The sequence below is a fragment of the Eubalaena glacialis genome, chromosome 15, assembly GCF_028564815.1.
Source record: "Eubalaena glacialis isolate mEubGla1 chromosome 15, mEubGla1.1.hap2.+ XY, whole genome shotgun sequence".
NCBI lineage: Eukaryota > Metazoa > Chordata > Mammalia > Artiodactyla > Balaenidae > Eubalaena > Eubalaena glacialis.
The window spans coordinates 55,658,158-55,675,695 of NC_083730.1; the positions used below are offsets into that span (position 1 = coordinate 55,658,158).

The 17,538-nt window shown below is 36.6% G+C and overlaps 2 protein-coding genes across 4 annotated transcripts in view; one reads left to right on the top strand and one right to left on the bottom strand.

The window, feature by feature from the left end:
• Positions 1-9,912, top strand: part of USP14 (ubiquitin specific peptidase 14) — a 45,969-nt gene extending 36,057 nt beyond the window's left edge. For both annotated transcript variants that reach the window (XM_061170282.1, XM_061170283.1), the window contains 6 exons: positions 1,599-1,664; positions 1,809-1,901; positions 3,314-3,442; positions 7,961-8,021; positions 8,386-8,493; positions 9,155-9,912. In XM_061170282.1, the coding sequence (XP_061026265.1) occupies positions 1,599-1,664; positions 1,809-1,901; positions 3,314-3,442; positions 7,961-8,021; positions 8,386-8,493; positions 9,155-9,306 (609 nt within the window). In that variant the 3' untranslated portion in view covers positions 9,307-9,912. The remainder of the gene's footprint in view (positions 1-1,598; positions 1,665-1,808; positions 1,902-3,313; positions 3,443-7,960; positions 8,022-8,385; positions 8,494-9,154) is intronic.
• Positions 9,913-12,162: 2,250 nt separating this feature from the next.
• The window catches only part of THOC1 (THO complex subunit 1), a 40,684-nt gene continuing 35,308 nt past the window's right edge, over positions 12,163-17,538 (bottom strand). For both annotated transcript variants that reach the window (XM_061168877.1, XM_061168876.1), the window contains 5 exons: positions 17,365-17,430; positions 15,702-15,785; positions 13,883-14,030; positions 13,068-13,143; positions 12,163-12,574 (listed from right to left, as the gene is read on the bottom strand). In XM_061168877.1, the coding sequence (XP_061024860.1) occupies positions 12,279-12,574; positions 13,068-13,143; positions 13,883-14,030; positions 15,702-15,785; positions 17,365-17,430 (670 nt within the window). In that variant the 3' untranslated portion in view covers positions 12,163-12,278. The remainder of the gene's footprint in view (positions 12,575-13,067; positions 13,144-13,882; positions 14,031-15,701; positions 15,786-17,364; positions 17,431-17,538) is intronic.

Consider the following 17,538-nt stretch of genomic DNA (forward strand, 5'->3'; position numbering starts at 1 on the left):
AAAAAAAAATGGTTCTGAAGAACCTAGGGGCAGGACAGGAATAAAGACGCAGACGTAGAGAATGGACTTGAGGACACGGGGAGGGGGAGGGTAAGCTGGGACGAAGTGAGAGAGTGGCATGGACATATATACACTACGAAATGTAAAATAGGTAGTTAGTGGGAAGCAGCCACACGGCACAGGGAGATCAGCTAGGTGCTTTGTGACCACCTAGAGGGGTGGCATAGGGAGGATGGGAGGGAGATGCAAGAGGGAGGAGATATGGAGATATATGTATATGTATAGCTGATTCACTTTATTATAAAGCAGAAACTAACACACCATTGTATACTCCAATAAAGATGTTAAAAAAAAGGGAAAAGTAAAAATAAATAAATAAAAATAAAAGCATACAGATACTAGCTTACCACCCCAAGTCCTATAACAAATTATGATACAAGTTTCAGGGCATCAAAACGTGATGTAAATGTTAATTGGAGTGTGTGGGATAGAATGTTTCGGCAGGGACTCTCCAGGGTATATTCTTCATAATTTTATAAAATTCCAGGAAAACTAAGTATACCTGGAACTTCTAGATGATCATGGATTGATGGTAATAATATGTAGCTTACCTGATGAGTAACATTGTACCATATATCCTTTCTTTAAAAACATGTATTAATGAGATGTTGCATTTATTGTCTTGGTAATTTTTTAGATTCCTTATCATTCGTTTTATTTTTGAGTAATTTTGCTCCACATTTCTTTACCTCTTTGTTGCCAGATAAACTTGGTTAAATGTTAAAAAGCTACTCCATGGTGATTCCTTTTGTAATTAGTAATTTTTAAAAATCAAACCTGAAACAATTTTTATACAAGTGTAACATGCTTGTTGAACATAGAATATATACCAAATAGTTCTCCAAGTTTTCTCCATGTACTAATGTAATTCTATCAACAGCACTGTCACGTTAAGTGCTTTTAGCACCATTTACATCTATGATGCACCATTTACAGATGATGCCCAGAGGGATAACTGTCTTGCTCAATGTCACACAGGCTGTAAGGAGTGGAACGGCAGACGTGATGGTTATGAGATATAATGGCTAAAGGCTTTCCCACATTTATTAGATTAACAGAGGTTTTCTGTGTTACGACTTTTCTCAAATTTAACAAAAACTGATTTGTACTGGAAGGCTTTGCTAAATAAAGCGTAAAGAACAAGGGTTATCTACATTCTCTTAATTTTCTTCTAATATGAATATTCTGATGATCCATAAGTAGAGGAATACCATGAAAGGCTTCCTTAGGTTGTATAAAATACAGTATAAACTCTCAGAATCTGAGCATTTGGGTCATAATTAAAAGACTTCAAGTATTATTTACATTCTGAGGAGTTCACGCCAGTAAAAATTGATGCCCTTTAAGAACTGAACCATATCTAAAAGCCTTCCCACATTGTCTTCATTCAAATTATTTCTCAGGGGTATAAATCCGTTGATGTACTATTTGTTGTCTATTAATTAGTACTGTTGATAATTTTTAAAAGAATTAAAGATATAACTGTATTGCAGAAGAAAATTCTTTAATGTTTGGACTTCTGTTATGTTCTTTTTTAGCGACTTCAGGAAGAAATCACCAAACAGTCTCCAACATTGCAAAGAAATGCTTTGTACATCAAATCTGTAAGTTTTGGAATCCAATTCTATTTACTAGAAAGGTTTCCAGCTAATTAATGTTACCCAGTCTTTGTTTTTACCAAACTGGGGAATTAAAAACTTGTGTGGTATTTGTATGTTACAAAATTTCTTTCCACTTTGTCTCCTCAGTCCAAGATCAGCCGGTTGCCTGCTTACTTGACTATTCAGATGGTTCGATTTTTTTATAAAGAGAAGGAATCTGTGAATGCCAAAGTTCTTAAGGTTAGTAACGAACCTTACTATAATAAATTATTGTAATTCTTTGAAGGTAATTCTTAACTTACAATAGGTTTCTTTATTCTTTTAGGGATAAACTCACTTTAAAATACTGTAAATAGGGAAGTTATTAACATTAGACAAGTGGTTCTTAATAAGAATATGTATTGGAATTATCTATTGTCCTTTTTATTTTAAATCATACACACGCCTGCCCCTCAACCGTCACCAAGCATCTGATTAAGTGGGGCCTTAGGTCTTACATTTTTCAAAAGGTAATTCTGATGGATGCCCTCCATTCCCCAGAAATATTGCCCTAGACCAGATCCTCAATTCCAGAGATACTGGTCCAGTAGGTTTGGGGACGGGAGTGGGGTAAGGGGCAATATAACACACTCTATTCTAGGCGGTTCCTTTCTTCCAGGTGAAAGGAGAGTGTTAAGTTACTGGTGCCCAAGGAATACTTAAATTGTAATCATTTGATGTCAGAGCCAACCTTACGATTTATCTGTTTTGTTGAACTGTAGCTCTGCTGTGTATCCATAGAGTCTCTGATCCTTGGGAGAGGTATATATAATTCTAGCCTCTTGAGCTGAAATTTATAATACATTTTCAGATATACTTAGTGTCATATGAACAGGTTAAATGTAGTTGAAGTATCTGCTAGTCTGGTATTTCTGAAATGCTTCTTTTATTGTTTAAATTTTAAAAAAACTTATTTATTTGGCTGCATTGGCTCTTAGTTGCAGCACACGGGATCTTCGTTGCGGCATGCGGGATCTTTCGTTGTGGCGCGTGGGCTCTTTGCAGCGTGTGGGCTTCTCTCTAGTTGTGGCATGCGGGCCCTAGAGCGTGTGGGCTCAGTAGTTGCAGCACTCAGGCTCTCTAGTTGTGGCGCACGGGCTGCAGAGCGCACGGGCTCAGTAATTGCAGCACGTGGGCTCTCTAGTTGTGGTGCGTGGGGCTCCAGAGCACACGGGCTCAGTAGTTGCGGCACATGGGCTCTCTAGTTGTGCGTGGGCTCTAGAGCATGCAGGCTTAGTTGCTCTGCGGCATATGGGATCTTAGTTCCCTGACCAGGGGTCAAACCCGTGTCCCGTGTATTGGGAGGTGGATTCTTAACCACTGGACCACCAGGGAAGTCCCTGTTGTTTAAATTTTTTGGTATCTCCTCTGAGGTCAGTTTCATGGGTTAAAATGTTTAATGGAAAAGTTAAAAATTTTTTTATCTTAAAGTTAGGACCAGATTGAAAATAAACACTGATATTTTCAAATGCATAGATTTCCATGTGATTTTTACAGTTCTTATTTTCAACTTTATTTGAATATGAAAGCAGTACTTTAAAAAGTGTGATAAATATTTTAAATAACTACCTTTATAAGTCTGTTTACACTTTTTCTTTTTGGTTTGTATATAGGATGTTAAATTTCCTCTTATGTTGGATGTGTACGAACTATGTACACCAGAACTTCAAGAGAAAATGATTTCTTTTCGATCAAAATTCAAGGATCTGGAAGATAAAAAAGTAAATCAGCAGCCAAAGACAGTAGGTTCTTATTGGTCATTTTCTAATCTTAATATGTTTATCTTTAATCCGTGTCCAGTATTCATTTTATATTGTTAACCTATTAGTAAAAATGGATGAACCTGTGTTTAGCATATATACAAATCTTGCAGGTATTGGTGCAAGCCCTTAAAGTTTTAGGTGTGTTTAGCATAAGAAAAAGAACTCTAGCTATGCTAAATGGGTCCTTTATGGTAGAATAAACTTAATATTTTCTTTTCCCATAAAAATCTGCAGCTTATATTCCTTTTATATCAATATTTATTTCCTCAAAGCACTTCACGTAAAATCTTGCCTTGTAAAATTCAGAGTATTTTATTATTTTCCTTGTAAGGCATCTCCAGTTTTTAAAATGGAATTAGTGTTATCGAATATTGCTTCATTATGCCCACTGTGACAACTTAAGTCATATCTTTTAACAAGCACCTATAACTGATAAAATTATAACCTTAGCAACTTTATATTTAATAAATTGTATATTTTAAATTCAGAGAAGGGACAGCTGAATTACATGTTGGATTGTTTTCTTCAAAAGGAAAAAGGTATTTCCTGGTAACTAGGAATATTTCCAGTGTGATATTATATACCAAATTTTAAAATTAAATTCTTCTGCAGGTTACTGTGTTTGTGTGTTAAAAGCAATTTTTAAAAAATTAAACTTTATTTTGAGATAATTGTAGAATCACATGCAGTTACAAGAAATAATAGAGTTCCTGAGTACCTTTTACCCAGTTTCTCCTAGTGGTAACATCTTGCAAAGCTGTAATACAATATCACAACCAGGATACTGACTTTGATGTAGTCTAGATGCAGTACATTTCCCCTACCACAACGATCCTTCATGCTGCCCCTTTGTAGCCAAATCCACTTTCCTTTCCCCCTACCCCCTTCTTTTTTTTTTTTTAAATTAATTAATTAATTTTTGGCTGTGTTGGGTCTTTGTTGCTGGTGCAGGCTTTCTTTGGTCACGTGCGGTGACTGGGGGCTGCTCTTTGTGTGATGCGCGGGCTTCTCTTTGTGTTGGCTTTTCTTGTTGCGGAGCACGGGCTCTAGGCATGCAGGCTTCAGCAGTTGTGGCTCACAGGCTCAGTAGTTGCGGCGTGAGGGCTTCAGTAGTTGTGGCTTGCGGGCTCCAGAGTGCAGGCTCAGTAGTTGTGGCGCACGGGCCTATTTGCTCCGCGGCATGTGGGATCTTCCCAGACCAGGCCTCGAATCCATGTCCCCTACATTGGCAGGCAGATTCTTAACCACTGAGCCACCAGGGAAGTCCATTTCTTGTACTTTGGTTAAATTTATTTGTAACTATTTTATTCTTTTTGATGTTTTTGTAAATGGCATAGTTTTTAAAATTTCATTTTTGCATTCATTGCAGTTGATTTTTGTATATTGATCTTATAACGTCTACTCTCCTGAATTGGTTTATTAGATGGTTTTTTCTCTTATTTTTTTTGAAAGAGATTGTGTAGAATTGGTGTTAGTTCTCTTTTAAACGTTTGGTAGAATTGTCTTGGTCAGACAGTCTTGGCCTGCAGAGTTCTTTTTCAGGAGTTTTTAAATTAAAAATTGAACTTTATAGTTATGGGCTATTCAAATTTATTTCATATTGGGTTTGTTTTGGTAGTTTGTGGTTTTGTGGAATTGATCCATTTCATCTAGCTTGTCAATTTTATGTGTGCAGAGTTGTTCCTAGGATGATGATTATTCTGATGTTTGCAGGGTGTGTAGCGATATCTGTCCCGTTTCATTCCTGATATTGTTAATTTGTGTCTTTTTTTTTCCTCTTTGTCAGTCTTGCTAGAGGATTGTCAATTTTATTGCTCTTTTCAGAGAACTAGCATTTCGTTTCATTGATTTTTCTCTATTTTTCTGCATCTCGTTTTATTGATTTTTACTTTTATTATTTCCTGTTTTCTGCTTGCTTTGGGTTTATTTTCCTCCTCTTTTTCTAGGTCCTTATGGTGTGGGAACTTAGATCTTTTATTTCAGACTTCTTGTTTTCTGATGTGTGCATTTAGTGTTGTAAATTTCCTCTTAGCAGTGCTTTCAGATTGTGTCCTACGAATTGTATTGCATTTCCATTTTCATTATGTTTCTTGTATTTTTTAAAAATTTGAGACTTCTCTTTGACCTCGGATCATGTAGAAGTGTCTTGTTTAATTTACAAGTGTTTGGAAAATTTCCTGTTATCTTTTTGTTACTGATTCTAGTTTGAGTTGATTGTGGTGAGAAAACACACTCGTGTGATTTAAATTCCTTTAAATTTGTTGAGGTTTGCTTTATGGCTCAGGATGTGATCTATCTTGGTAAATGTTCCATGGGCACTTGAAAAGAATGTGTATTTTACTGTTGTTGAGTGGAGTATTATGTGATGTTGATTAGATCCAGTTGGTTGATGGTGTTGTTGCATTTTCCTGTAACCTTGCTGTTTTTCAGTCTGGTTGTTCTAACAGTTGTTGAAAGAGGAGTGGTGAAGTCTTCAACTAAAATTGTGGATTTGTATGTTTTCTCCATTCATTCAGTTCTGTTAGCTTTTTGCTTTTCATGTTTTTTAACTGTTATTTGGTGCATACACATTTAGGATTGCTCTGTCTTCTTGGTGGAGTGATTCTTTCATTATTATGCAGTGTCCCTCTCGGTTCGTGGTCATTTTCTTTGTCCTGTAGTCTACTTTATCTGATATTCATATTGCCACTGCTGCATTCTTTTTGTTAATGTTTGCATGATACATCTTTTTCCATTCTTTTACTTTAAATTTGCCCATGCTATATTTGAAGGTAGTTTCTTATAGACAGCATATAGTTGGGTCATGTTTTTTAATCCTATGTTAACCTCTGTCTTTTTATTGGTACATTTAGACCATTTACATTTCATGTAATTCTTAATATGTTAGTGTTTAAATCTATTTTATATTTTGCTGTTTGTTCTGATTTTTGTTTCTGTTTTCCCTTCTTGTAGGTTACATGAACATTTTTTAGAATTCTAGTTTATAAATTTTTTTTGAAGAATTGATTTTTTAAAAAATCTATTTTATTTTTGGCTGCATTGGGTCTTTGTTGCTGCACACAGGCTCCCCCTAGTTGCGGCAAGCAGGGGCCACTCCTAGCTATGGTGCGTGGGCTTCTCACTGCAGTGGCCTCTCTTGTCGTGGAGCATGGGCTCTACGGCTTGCGCGCTTCAGTAGTTGTGGTGCACGGGCTCAGCAGTTGTGGCTCGTGGGCTCTAGAGCGTAGGCTCAGTAGTTGTGGCACATGGGCTTAGTTACTTCACATCATGTGGGATCCTCGCGGACCAGGGCTCGAAACCGTGTCCCCTGCATTGGCAGGCGGATTCCCAACCATTGCACCACCAGGGAAGCCCATGTGTAATGTTTTTTAATGTGTTTCTTTGTATAGCCTTTTTTGGGTTGCTCTAGGTGTTAAAAATATATAAAGAAATGGTTGACCTAATTGCCTTTCTTTGTTGTAAGATCCTTTGGCTTCTTGTCACTTTAGCTATCTTTTAAACTGCTTGCATTGTCTTCATTATCATTATAGTCTTCAAGAACTTAGTGTCCATATGCCTAAATAAGTTTTTTTTTTTTTAATTTTTATTTTATTTATTTATTTTTGGATGTGTTGGGTCTTTGTTGCTGTGCACGGGCTTTCTCTAGTTGTGGCGAGTGGGGGCTACTCTTCATTGCAGTGGCTTCTCTTGTTGTGGAGCACGGGCTCGAGGCGCGTGGGCTTCAGTAGTTGTGGCTTGCGGACTCTAGAGCGCAGGCTCAGTAGTTGTGGCTCACGGGCTTAGTTGCTCCGCGGCATGTGGGATCTTCCTGGATCAGGGCTCGAACCCATGTCCCCTGCATCGGCAGGCAGATTGTTAACCACTGCGTGACCAGGGAAGCCCCTGCTTAGTTGTTTTTATATTACACGCTGAAATGGGTTGAGGCAAGGGAGTTCCCATTGAAGATCCTTGTCTAAATTTGTAAATCATGCCTCTTTTAATTTAGGTAAATATTTGCTGAATTAAATATTTCAGTTCATTTGGGCTGAAGTGGCAGGTGGCCGTGGCTTAGTAGATATAATATTAATTGCAGTAATTTGACTTTTTTTTTTGAGGCAGGTTTTCTTTTGTTTTGTCTTCACCTATATGGTTTGATAGTGTTCTGGAAAAGTTGCAGAATTGGGTTTTCTTTTTCTACCCTAGAGCAGTGTTTATCTGTACTCTGTATTTATTCACTGGTGTGCTGTAGGTTTAGTGGTTTGAAGTTGGTTCTGTAATCAGGATCTCCTACTATACATATGAGACTGTTAAAGAGTAGGACTTTTGGGTTTACAGTTTTATGTTAACTGTAGCTGTATCATTTGAGCAATTTGTAAGGCAGATCATATTTTTTCTTTGTCTTGCCTTGGTGATTTGCATTATAGACAGTAAATATTTGTGGAGATGGATACTCATTGAGAATATAAATTTTATTTCCAATATCATGAGAACTTAAAATTAAAATTTTTTTCCCCTCAGAGTGACAAAAAGAGTAGTCCCCCCAAAGAAGTTAAGTATGAACCCTTTTCTTTTGCTGATGGTAAGTGAAATCTTCATTTCAGTTGAGTTTTACTGTGTGTAGGGTTTTTTTTTTTTAAGGTAAAATTACTGTCTTTCCACATATCTGTTTTTTTCAGATACTGTGCTTTAAAAAAAAGTTGTTTCTTATAATTTACCTTAGTATGACATAGTAAAAAAATCACTTTTTAGTGAATATATGTTCTATGAATGATAGCATACTTCTTAAAACATCTTTCATGAACCTTTAATTGGACAGTAGTATCTTATTGGATTTTAACAATAAAGTACTTTTCTAGGCAAACTTGAGTTCTTGCTTGTTACTTAGCTTGAGAAAGCACATATCTGTTCATTTTTAATATTATTGGGTTTACATCTTTCTTTAGACATTGGCTCCAATAATTGTGGATACTATGACTTACAAGCAGTGCTAACACATCAGGGAAGATCTAGCTCTTCAGGTCATTATGTATCATGGGTGAAAAGGAAACAAGGTAAAGATTCTGTATTTTTAAATTGTTCCATACTATTTTGATAAGTTGTTTAGATTTTTAGCACATTTGTTCTCAAACTTTTTGATCTCAGAACTCCTTTTGCATTCTTAAATTATTGAGGATCCCAAAGAGCTTCTGTTTATGAGGATTATCTCAATATTTACTATAATAGAAATTAAAACTGAGAAGTTAATTCATTTAAAACTGACAGTAATGAAGTCATTACATATTAACATAAATAACATTTTCAAAATAAAAATTACAATCTTTTCCAAAACAAAGGCAAAAAATGATATTGATTTACATTTTTCTAAGTCTGTTTTGTTAGGCTTAATAGGAGACAGCTGGATTCTCCCGTTTCTGCCTTCAGTCTGCTGCTTTATCACACATTGTGTAACCTCTGGAGAATTCCAAAGCACACTTCACAGAATGAGGGGGAAAAGGGAAATAATGCTTTAGGAGTGTTATGAAAATTGTTGTAACCTTCATGGAACCCCTGAAAAGATCTTGAACCTGAGTAGTCCTTGGACCACACTTTGAGAACTGTTGGTACGGCAGATGGAATACTACTGTACATAAAATTACTCAGTACCTTTTTTGCAATGGAACTCTGAAAAAATCATATATGAGATTAATTTCATTCTTCTCTTTTGCACTTTAGATGAATGGATTAAGTTTGATGATGATAAGGTCAGCATCGTGACACCAGAGGATATCTTGAGGCTTTCTGGTGGTGGAGACTGGCATATAGCTTATGTTCTACTCTATGGGCCTCGCAGAATTGAAATAATGGAAGAGGAAAGTGAACAGTAATCTTCATTTTAGCTATTTATGCTTAGGTGTGAAATAAATGTTGTTTGTTGATCATTTCTATAACCCAGAGCTTTAAAGGAAGATTTTTAGGTGGTTTTACATGTTTCCCCTCATGTGGAACAAAAGAGGGCAGAAGCAGACCACTCTGTGTTATCGACCTAAAAAATAACAGAAAAGAGAATATTGCCTTTGGACTGTGCTGCCCTATATAAAGGTGACAGGAAGACATTTTTAAAAAGCTTATTTCTTGGATTAATTTTTAAAAATTATGAGTTGAAATGCCTTTCAACCATTACCTTCTGTGATAATTTTTCTTCCTGTCTTTTTCAGCCCAAGATTCAGCAATCAGATGTTTATTGCACACCTAGTACTCTATTATTTGTTGTTTTTGCATGGTTCAAACCACCAGTGATTCAGTAGCTGCCCATCCTTTGCATTATCTAACAAAAATTTTGCCAGGACGGTGGAAAGGAAGTTAAGTGTTGATCTCATTGTGTAACTCTGCTGCTGTTCCCATCCCATGGAAACATGGGTACAATCAAGTATTTGTCCAGCCTGACTGTTGCTGGCTTTTCATGACTTTAAAATAAATTGTGATCAATAATAGTACATTTGATTATACATTTATTACTGTGTCTCTGATGTACTAGGTTTGTACATTTAACTTTGCAGTGGTTTTGTAGTAATCAACCTTAAAAATAATGTTGACAAGCTCCGGTTGCTTATTTTTAGAAAATTAGGATATTTAATAAAAAAAAACAAAAACAAAGAGGGACTAACAGCGTTTGACCTCAAGTCTTTTGTCTGTTGAGTGTTGGAGCTTGGCTGAAGTTCAGATATGTTTACTACTATTACAGTTTCTGCAGATGGTTAGTTTAACTATGCTCTTCAGCATCCATTTAAAAATACTGTCGTCTTTGCCTGCTAGCATAATATTCTGTTCAAAAAGAAATAGAGTTGTAAAAGTAATGGAGTTCTTTGGATGCTGAATGCAACCATGTTATCAGATCTGTTCCTTGGCTCAGTTGGATGTTTATTTCTACTCCCCTGTCAACTCCCAAATTCTTAATGTCTATCAAAATTTAATACCAACGATTTTTAAAGTGATGGTAGAAATACCAAAGTATGAGATATTTCAATATACAGTATGTTTCTTCCATTTTAATACACTCTAGTCAATTCATTTTTGTTTTAGGAGCCTTGCTTGGTTGCGAAAGGATAGAATATCAGCTAACTTGTCTGATTTCCTTTGAGTTAGATATTTATAATAAAGTTTTGGGGATTATCATGAAATCTCATCTTTGCTTATGCTGTTTTAATGCTCTGCAGAGCATAGTAGCGATAACTATTAGATTCTTAGAGAATAATGGCCATTTCCTCTCAAGTTTGAACAATGTAATATAATCTAAGAACACTAGGGGATAAAATAAGCATTTCAGGAAAATTTATTTGTAAATAGCTTCTTCAGATAAGCTTTAATAATTGGCAATCAGTACTCCTTTTGCTTTGGAGGGGGTGTAGAATAGAATAGGGAGGATGAGACCATAAGAATTGTAATGATTCTTTTATATATTGGTGTGATGCTTGTAAATTTGTGAAGTTTTTTAATTCACTATCTTATTTTGTTCTGAACAATTTTGAGGACACCAATTTAGGAATTAGAATTCAGATTTTACAATTTGGAGGATGCTGTAGCTACTAGATCAGGTAGGGTTAGAACAAAGTATAGTATATAAGCCTTGTATGGAATTAGCATTTTAAATTATAATTCCTTGTCATTACAAAACATTTCATTTTATTTGATCCAAAAAAGCATTATAAAGTATAAGAAATTGGACTTACACTAGTGTTGTTTTAAACTATTAAGGCTATTTTAGAATTCAACCTTTCATATAAGAAGATCTTTGAAAAGAGAGAATAAGCAAGAAAATGTCTTGATTGATTCCTGAGCGTGCCTTATGTGCTGTGCCCCTCGCACTGAGGCCCTTTTGATATTAGAGCTGTGCTGGATCACTGTTGGACTAGCGAGTGAGGTGAAGCCCCAGCAAGAATATTTTTAGTGACAGGCACTTAGCCATCCTTCAGGATTCAAAACAATGACCTTAGCACCCTAAAGGGTAACTTACGTGGGAATGGAAACTGTCTCCAGCCATGACTACATAGTGCTTTGCTGTTTGTAGGATGCTTTCACATACATCTCATTTGAACTTCACAACAATCCCTGAGGTATGTATCCCTATTTTAATGACTTGAGAGCTTAAAATAAGTTCTGTAAGGCTAAAAGAACTACGTTTTAGACTTCACCCCATTTCTTTTAAAGTTGGGGGTTGGAGAATATTTTCTGCCATGGGCCAGGTATTTTAAAAATATGTTTTAAGCTTTGCAGGCCATAAGTCTTTGTTGCAACTATGTAACTTTGCTGTTGTAGCATGAAAGGAGCCATAGACAGTACTTAAAAGAATCAGCATGGCTGTGTACCATTAAAATTTTACTTATAAGAAGAGGTGACAAACAGACCATTGTTGTTTGCTGATCCTCTGCTTTAAAGCATAGATGAGACTAGAGCAGTCATACGGTTTCAGAAAGTATTACTGTGGGATGTTCAGGATAGCAAGTTAAATTCTGTAACTACTAATGGAATGCAGGAAACCAGTTTGGCATAGTGTATCTTAGGAAACACCATGCCCCTAAATATTGCTTACTGACTTTATTATTATAAATGTTTAATTAACAAAAATATTATGTGACCTTGAGGTCACTTTACTTTGGCCATTTCCCCAACCTATCCCCTTGTCCCCCCAGACCCTGAGGTCAGTCATCAAGAGCCACCATGCATTCTGTTGTTCTTGGAGCACCAGCCAACTGTACAACTGTTATAAAAATGTTTATTGTTTACCAAAACCAGTGGACCTCTTATCAAATGCTGCTTGGTAACAAAAGCTTATCACAGTTTTAATAATAAAAAAAAAAAGCTAACTATTTGTCTCATTGTCATTAGTTAGACTTTCTGCAAGGTCACTTAACCCAGACTTGTTGAGTGCGTTGATCAGGTTCTCGGGTGTCGCGTGCACTCCCTCCTGATCCTGCCAGGCGACTAGCAGCTGCTTAGCTCTCATCTTCATGTCTTCACTGTCACACTCAATCTGTCTAATTTCTGAGTCTTTCATTTCCAAGTAGGGGGCCAGAATCTTCCATTGTTCACCCAGTTTGTTGGCAAATACCTCTATTTGGTCCCCTGTTACAGGTTTGTCTCGCCGAACATCAGGACCTAGAAAACACAGGAAACATAAATTATGAACAAAGTACGAGGATGTATACGATTCAAAATATAAAACGGAATATGGGGCCACTGAGATATTAGTCACCTTTAAAAGTAAAACAGTTCCTTTTTATACTTTCCGCGGGTTGAATTACCATTCTTATGATCATTAGGGACTCAAGCAAAGCTAAAGCTGTTGCCTCAATTATAATTAGGAAGGCTTCTGAAACCAGCGGCCCCCAATCTAAACCCCAAGAATTAACAGAGGTATGAGTTGCCTTCAAATGTATGTAAGTACTTTTCTTCCCAACACTTCCAAATTTTACTGTATAAAAGGTACTATTTTAAAAGTTATTATCAAGCAATGTTTTAGATTCCTCACTATAAGAAACAGCTGGGAAAAATGGTAGAAGTTGAGAAGTAGATCAAATAACGTACCTCTCAACAAAGAACCCCAATCTTTTCCAATTTTGTAAAATAGCCAAGAAAATTCAATTCTTACTTTCATTTTCCTTCAGTAAAGCATCATTATCTTCCTCATCTTCATCCTCACCTGTTTTTATTTCTTCAGAAGGAGGCTAAAATGAGTAAAAGAATGTTTTAAAAGAATGCCGACTTCTAAAATCAGATAACTGGGGATACTTTCTATTTAGGTATGAGATTCCAATTACAGGGCCCAGAACTTTACCCTTGAGAGTGTTAAATGTGAACGTCAGGTAAGGATCACAGTGGGACAATGTTAACCTGGAGAAGGAGGGGCGGGGAAGACTGAAGGTTGGAAAGACTTACTCCAACCTGGGAAGAAGGGAGCCAGTAAGAAGTATGGTAAGATGACTTGCAAGTACTCAGCATATGGTAACAATGGTGTAGGGAAGACTGGGGGAGCAACCATGTCCTTAACATTTTTTTTTGAGTAATTTTATTCAGATTTATGCATACAGTATAGTTATTACCATATTGTACTAGAAAAGAGAAAAGAGTAGAAAGATAGGCCAAGCTGCCTACCACTACCCCATGGACCCTACCTTTGATAAAATATAATGCATTGGCAAACAAAAAAATAAGTTTAATCAAAGTATAATAATTAAGTTAATTTTTTATACAGTATATAAAGTTACTTTATCAATTTATGTACTTCCTATAAATGTATACTCAAATGCATTTTTGTCCTCATTCTAAAACAAGGGGGTTTATGGATTTTTTTTTTTTTTTCCACATGATAAAGGCTAAATTCAGCTCTTAGCTCAAACAGCAATAGCAGTTTAAAAAAAGAAGGTAACGCAAACTAAGGGATGTAAAAATTGATCTGTTACTTACTGGTAATTCCTTGGCTAGCTTTATTACCATGTTTTCGAGATATTCTGGCAAACTTTTAAACTGCTGGTTGGTTGGCTGAAAGAAGTGAGGGCTTCTCCGTGCTAATAGTCTCAGGGCTCTCCAACCGTAATTAGAATTGTTCACAGCCCTATAAAAAGAGACGTCAGTCTTGTAATTTATACTTCTTTATTTCTATATTCCCTTCTAGTTAATGTAGTTCACCAGGCAAAATTCTATACTCCCAGGTCAGTAGCTGAAGGTACCATTCTTCTCATTCTGATCATAGCCCTAAAGAACCTCTCAGTATGCAGTTCACTTATAAATGGAAACCAACAGAATCCGAAGAGGCAGGTTCATATGCAGCAGTTTTTAAATTTAAAAAGTTTACACACATTTTAAGTTAAAAGTCAATTAGTATGTGTCCAGGACTGGCCAGATGCTGTGTGTGCAGGACAAATCATCCCCCTGGTCATTTAGAGAGAAAAATACTCATGGTTCACTATGTTCAGTTGACTTGATATCCAAACTGGCAATGCCATCTGCAGGTGTGAGTTTCAGAATATTTTATAAACCCAACAGTTTTCATCATGTTAATTTAATTAATCTGTTTTTTAAAAAATTTATATAACATCTAAACTTTAATTTGCTGAATATCAACCTCAGTGAATAAAAATTACTCCAAAACTAAAAGGGACACATCCAGTAGCCAACACCATAAGCAGTGATACCAAGAACAGAATCCACGAACTGTTCCTTAATAATAGGCGGTACACAGTAAGGTAAGAAAAACCTGAGAAACTCTAAAGATAATGTTTTGGAAACAGGCAAGCTACAGAGAATCCAGAGCACAGATTTGTTCCACCTAAGAGTTTTTTGTAAGTGACTTGGAAGTCCCCACAAGTTCTTAGAATAGCAATCTAGTTTATTAGTCACTGCTCATAAATGAGCCTCATTACCTCTGAGACAGTCTTGGCACCTGAAAAACTACCGCTAGGCAGTGCATGGTTCAATGTGAACCATCTTATTTAACGCTCAGAATAACCCTGTGAAATGGGTACTATTACTATTTAACAGATAAAGAAACAAAGCAAAGAAGGGTTTAAATTAGCCCTTAGAAGCCTAGCCAGTAAGTGGTAGAGTCCCAGGACTGACCTAGGCAGGGTGATGAGAGGGCCCTTGCCCTCGGATCACGATGCTGTAATGCCTATTTAAAACCATGGGGCTGTGTGATGTCACCTGGAAGATACAGCTAAGACCGACTCCTGAAGTTACTACAAAATTTGAGTTAGATGGAGAGCCAGCAATGGAGACTGAGACGGTGAGGCAAAGGGAAAAACAGGAGGAGAGTGCAGTTAGATGGGTGTCAAGGGAAGAAAACATTATCTAAGCAGGGAGAGATCAACTGGAGAATGCTGCCGAAAGGTCAAAAAATGATCAGAGCTATTTCAGTGGAGTGATGGGGAGACAGCCCAGCAGGCATGGGCTGACCAGAGAAAAGGAGCTGAGGAAATGAAGGCAGTAATTATCAACCACTGTTGGACATACTGTGATTTGAAGGGGAACAGAGAAAAGAGGTGATAGAGGTGGGCTCAAGGGGGATTTTTCTACTTTTCTGACACAAGCGTGACTCTAAGTCATGCTTGTTAGTCGATGGGAATGGTCATTGAAATCAAGACGTGCAGTAATGTGAAGCTGGCACATAAACTCAGCTAAAAGGAAAAGTACTATGCTCTCCACTGTGTGCCTTGATAAGCATTCTAGTATACATACAATTCTTAAGAGGTATTAGGGAAATTAGTTCATGAGAAACATTACTTACTTGTATTCATTTTCAACCATGTTTTCAGGGTCTGCCTGTTCAATGGCTTCTTCAAAGAATTCCTCCAAAGTTGGCATATATTCCCTGGGCATTAAAAAAATAACTAGTGAGGATCATGTGTGTTCTTAATGCTCATACAATGGTGGCAATCAAGATTCCAGCATTACCCACACTGATTTTTCAGTTAGATTACTTAGGAACTCAGATTTTTAAGGAGGTGACTCAAAACTAAAATTCCCAAAGGGGACAATAAAGAGGGCAGTGTGGTACTACACCATTTTATATACTATAGTCTATAATGTAACACACACTGCGCTGTATACTGTCACATATGACGGTGCTGCTGGTCACAGAGGGTAGCCAGGGGTTTAAGAGCATTTAAATTTTACCAGCAAGCAGGAAATGTTCATGCCATGTCCACATCCATGGATATTTATTGTTAAAACCAGAATTAAACCAAAACTAATAACCAGACCATATGAATTTAACGTTGAGCTTAGTTTAGATTGCTACCATGGTAGCATGATTGGTTTTTAATTGCACCTTTCTTGCATTTGTATGTAGAAATAAAATTTGATGCAGTCAAGCAAATAAGACCCAAAAATCTTATCAGAAGACATCTTTGACTAAAACGAGAAAAATGGGCTCTCTGAAGACAGCCTATTAAATTTGTATTTCAATGACTATATATTTTTTTAAACATTTATCATATCTTTTAAAAATTTTTTTATACAATTTTAAAGATTATTTTCCATTTACAGTTATTACAGAATATTGGCTATATTCCCTGTGTTGTACAAAACGGCTATATTTTCTTATTGCTACAAGAAGTACTTGTTTTTTCTAATTTGCCTGGTCCTTTTTGAGAGTGCCATGTTCCTTTTAGTTGCTTCTGTCTGCTGATTCTTAGTCATGGTAGACTGTTTTCTTAAGTTTGGATGGTGAGTTTATCTTCAGACTTACCTGTAGAATCCTTGTGTGGCTTAGGTTGAAGGTGTGGCCACCCTACCCCGCCACAAGCTTTCTATCATCAGCCTGGGACTTTTTAGTTCACCCTCTTAGCTTGGGGGTCGTTCCTTTACACTGCTGGTAGTATAAATATAAACTCTAAGACTGCATGACAGCAGACCTGTGGTTATAATTTCTCAGGGAATACTTTTTTCTTTTCGCCCATATCTCAAGTGGAAATGGACGAGCTCCTTGCTTCCTGTGCTAGTGAGCAAGTCCCTCCTCCTCCCGCCATGCCCTTCTTTTACAGATAGTGTGCACTGAGGGCCTCAGCTTTACTTGGGGGAAACTCAGTTACATATTTGTACAGCCCTTAGGCTTTACTTTCTGTCCTTTTGTGGCCGTTAAAACCCAAGTTCTCTGGTTCCCCAATGTGGGAATCACCTGCACTGCTCCCCAGCTAGAAGCAACCGCAGCATTAGTTCTTACTTTGGTTTTTAGTTCCCCCTTCTTTTGTGAATCTTTATTTCTAGTGATTTCTACAATTATTTTATCAGTACTTCTAGGTGTTTTATGGAAAGCTATATTCTGCTGGGCCAAAGTCAACCACAGTAAACTTTAAAATTTCTTTTGAGCTCTGCTTATAGCTGACAAAATTCTACTCTAGTTAACATTTGAGAAAAGCAATACTTCACATGAAACATTTTAAACCTGCCTTGTCTCTGATTTACAGGCTTCCATATTATCAGGACAGAGATTCCAAAGCCTTGTTAACTCCTCACTGCAAAATAGACAGACACAAAAATAAATACATTTTTTTATGGACACCATTCTCTTCTACCTTTAAACTATAAAAATACTTAAATAGTGGATTTTGGGGTGGTGATGA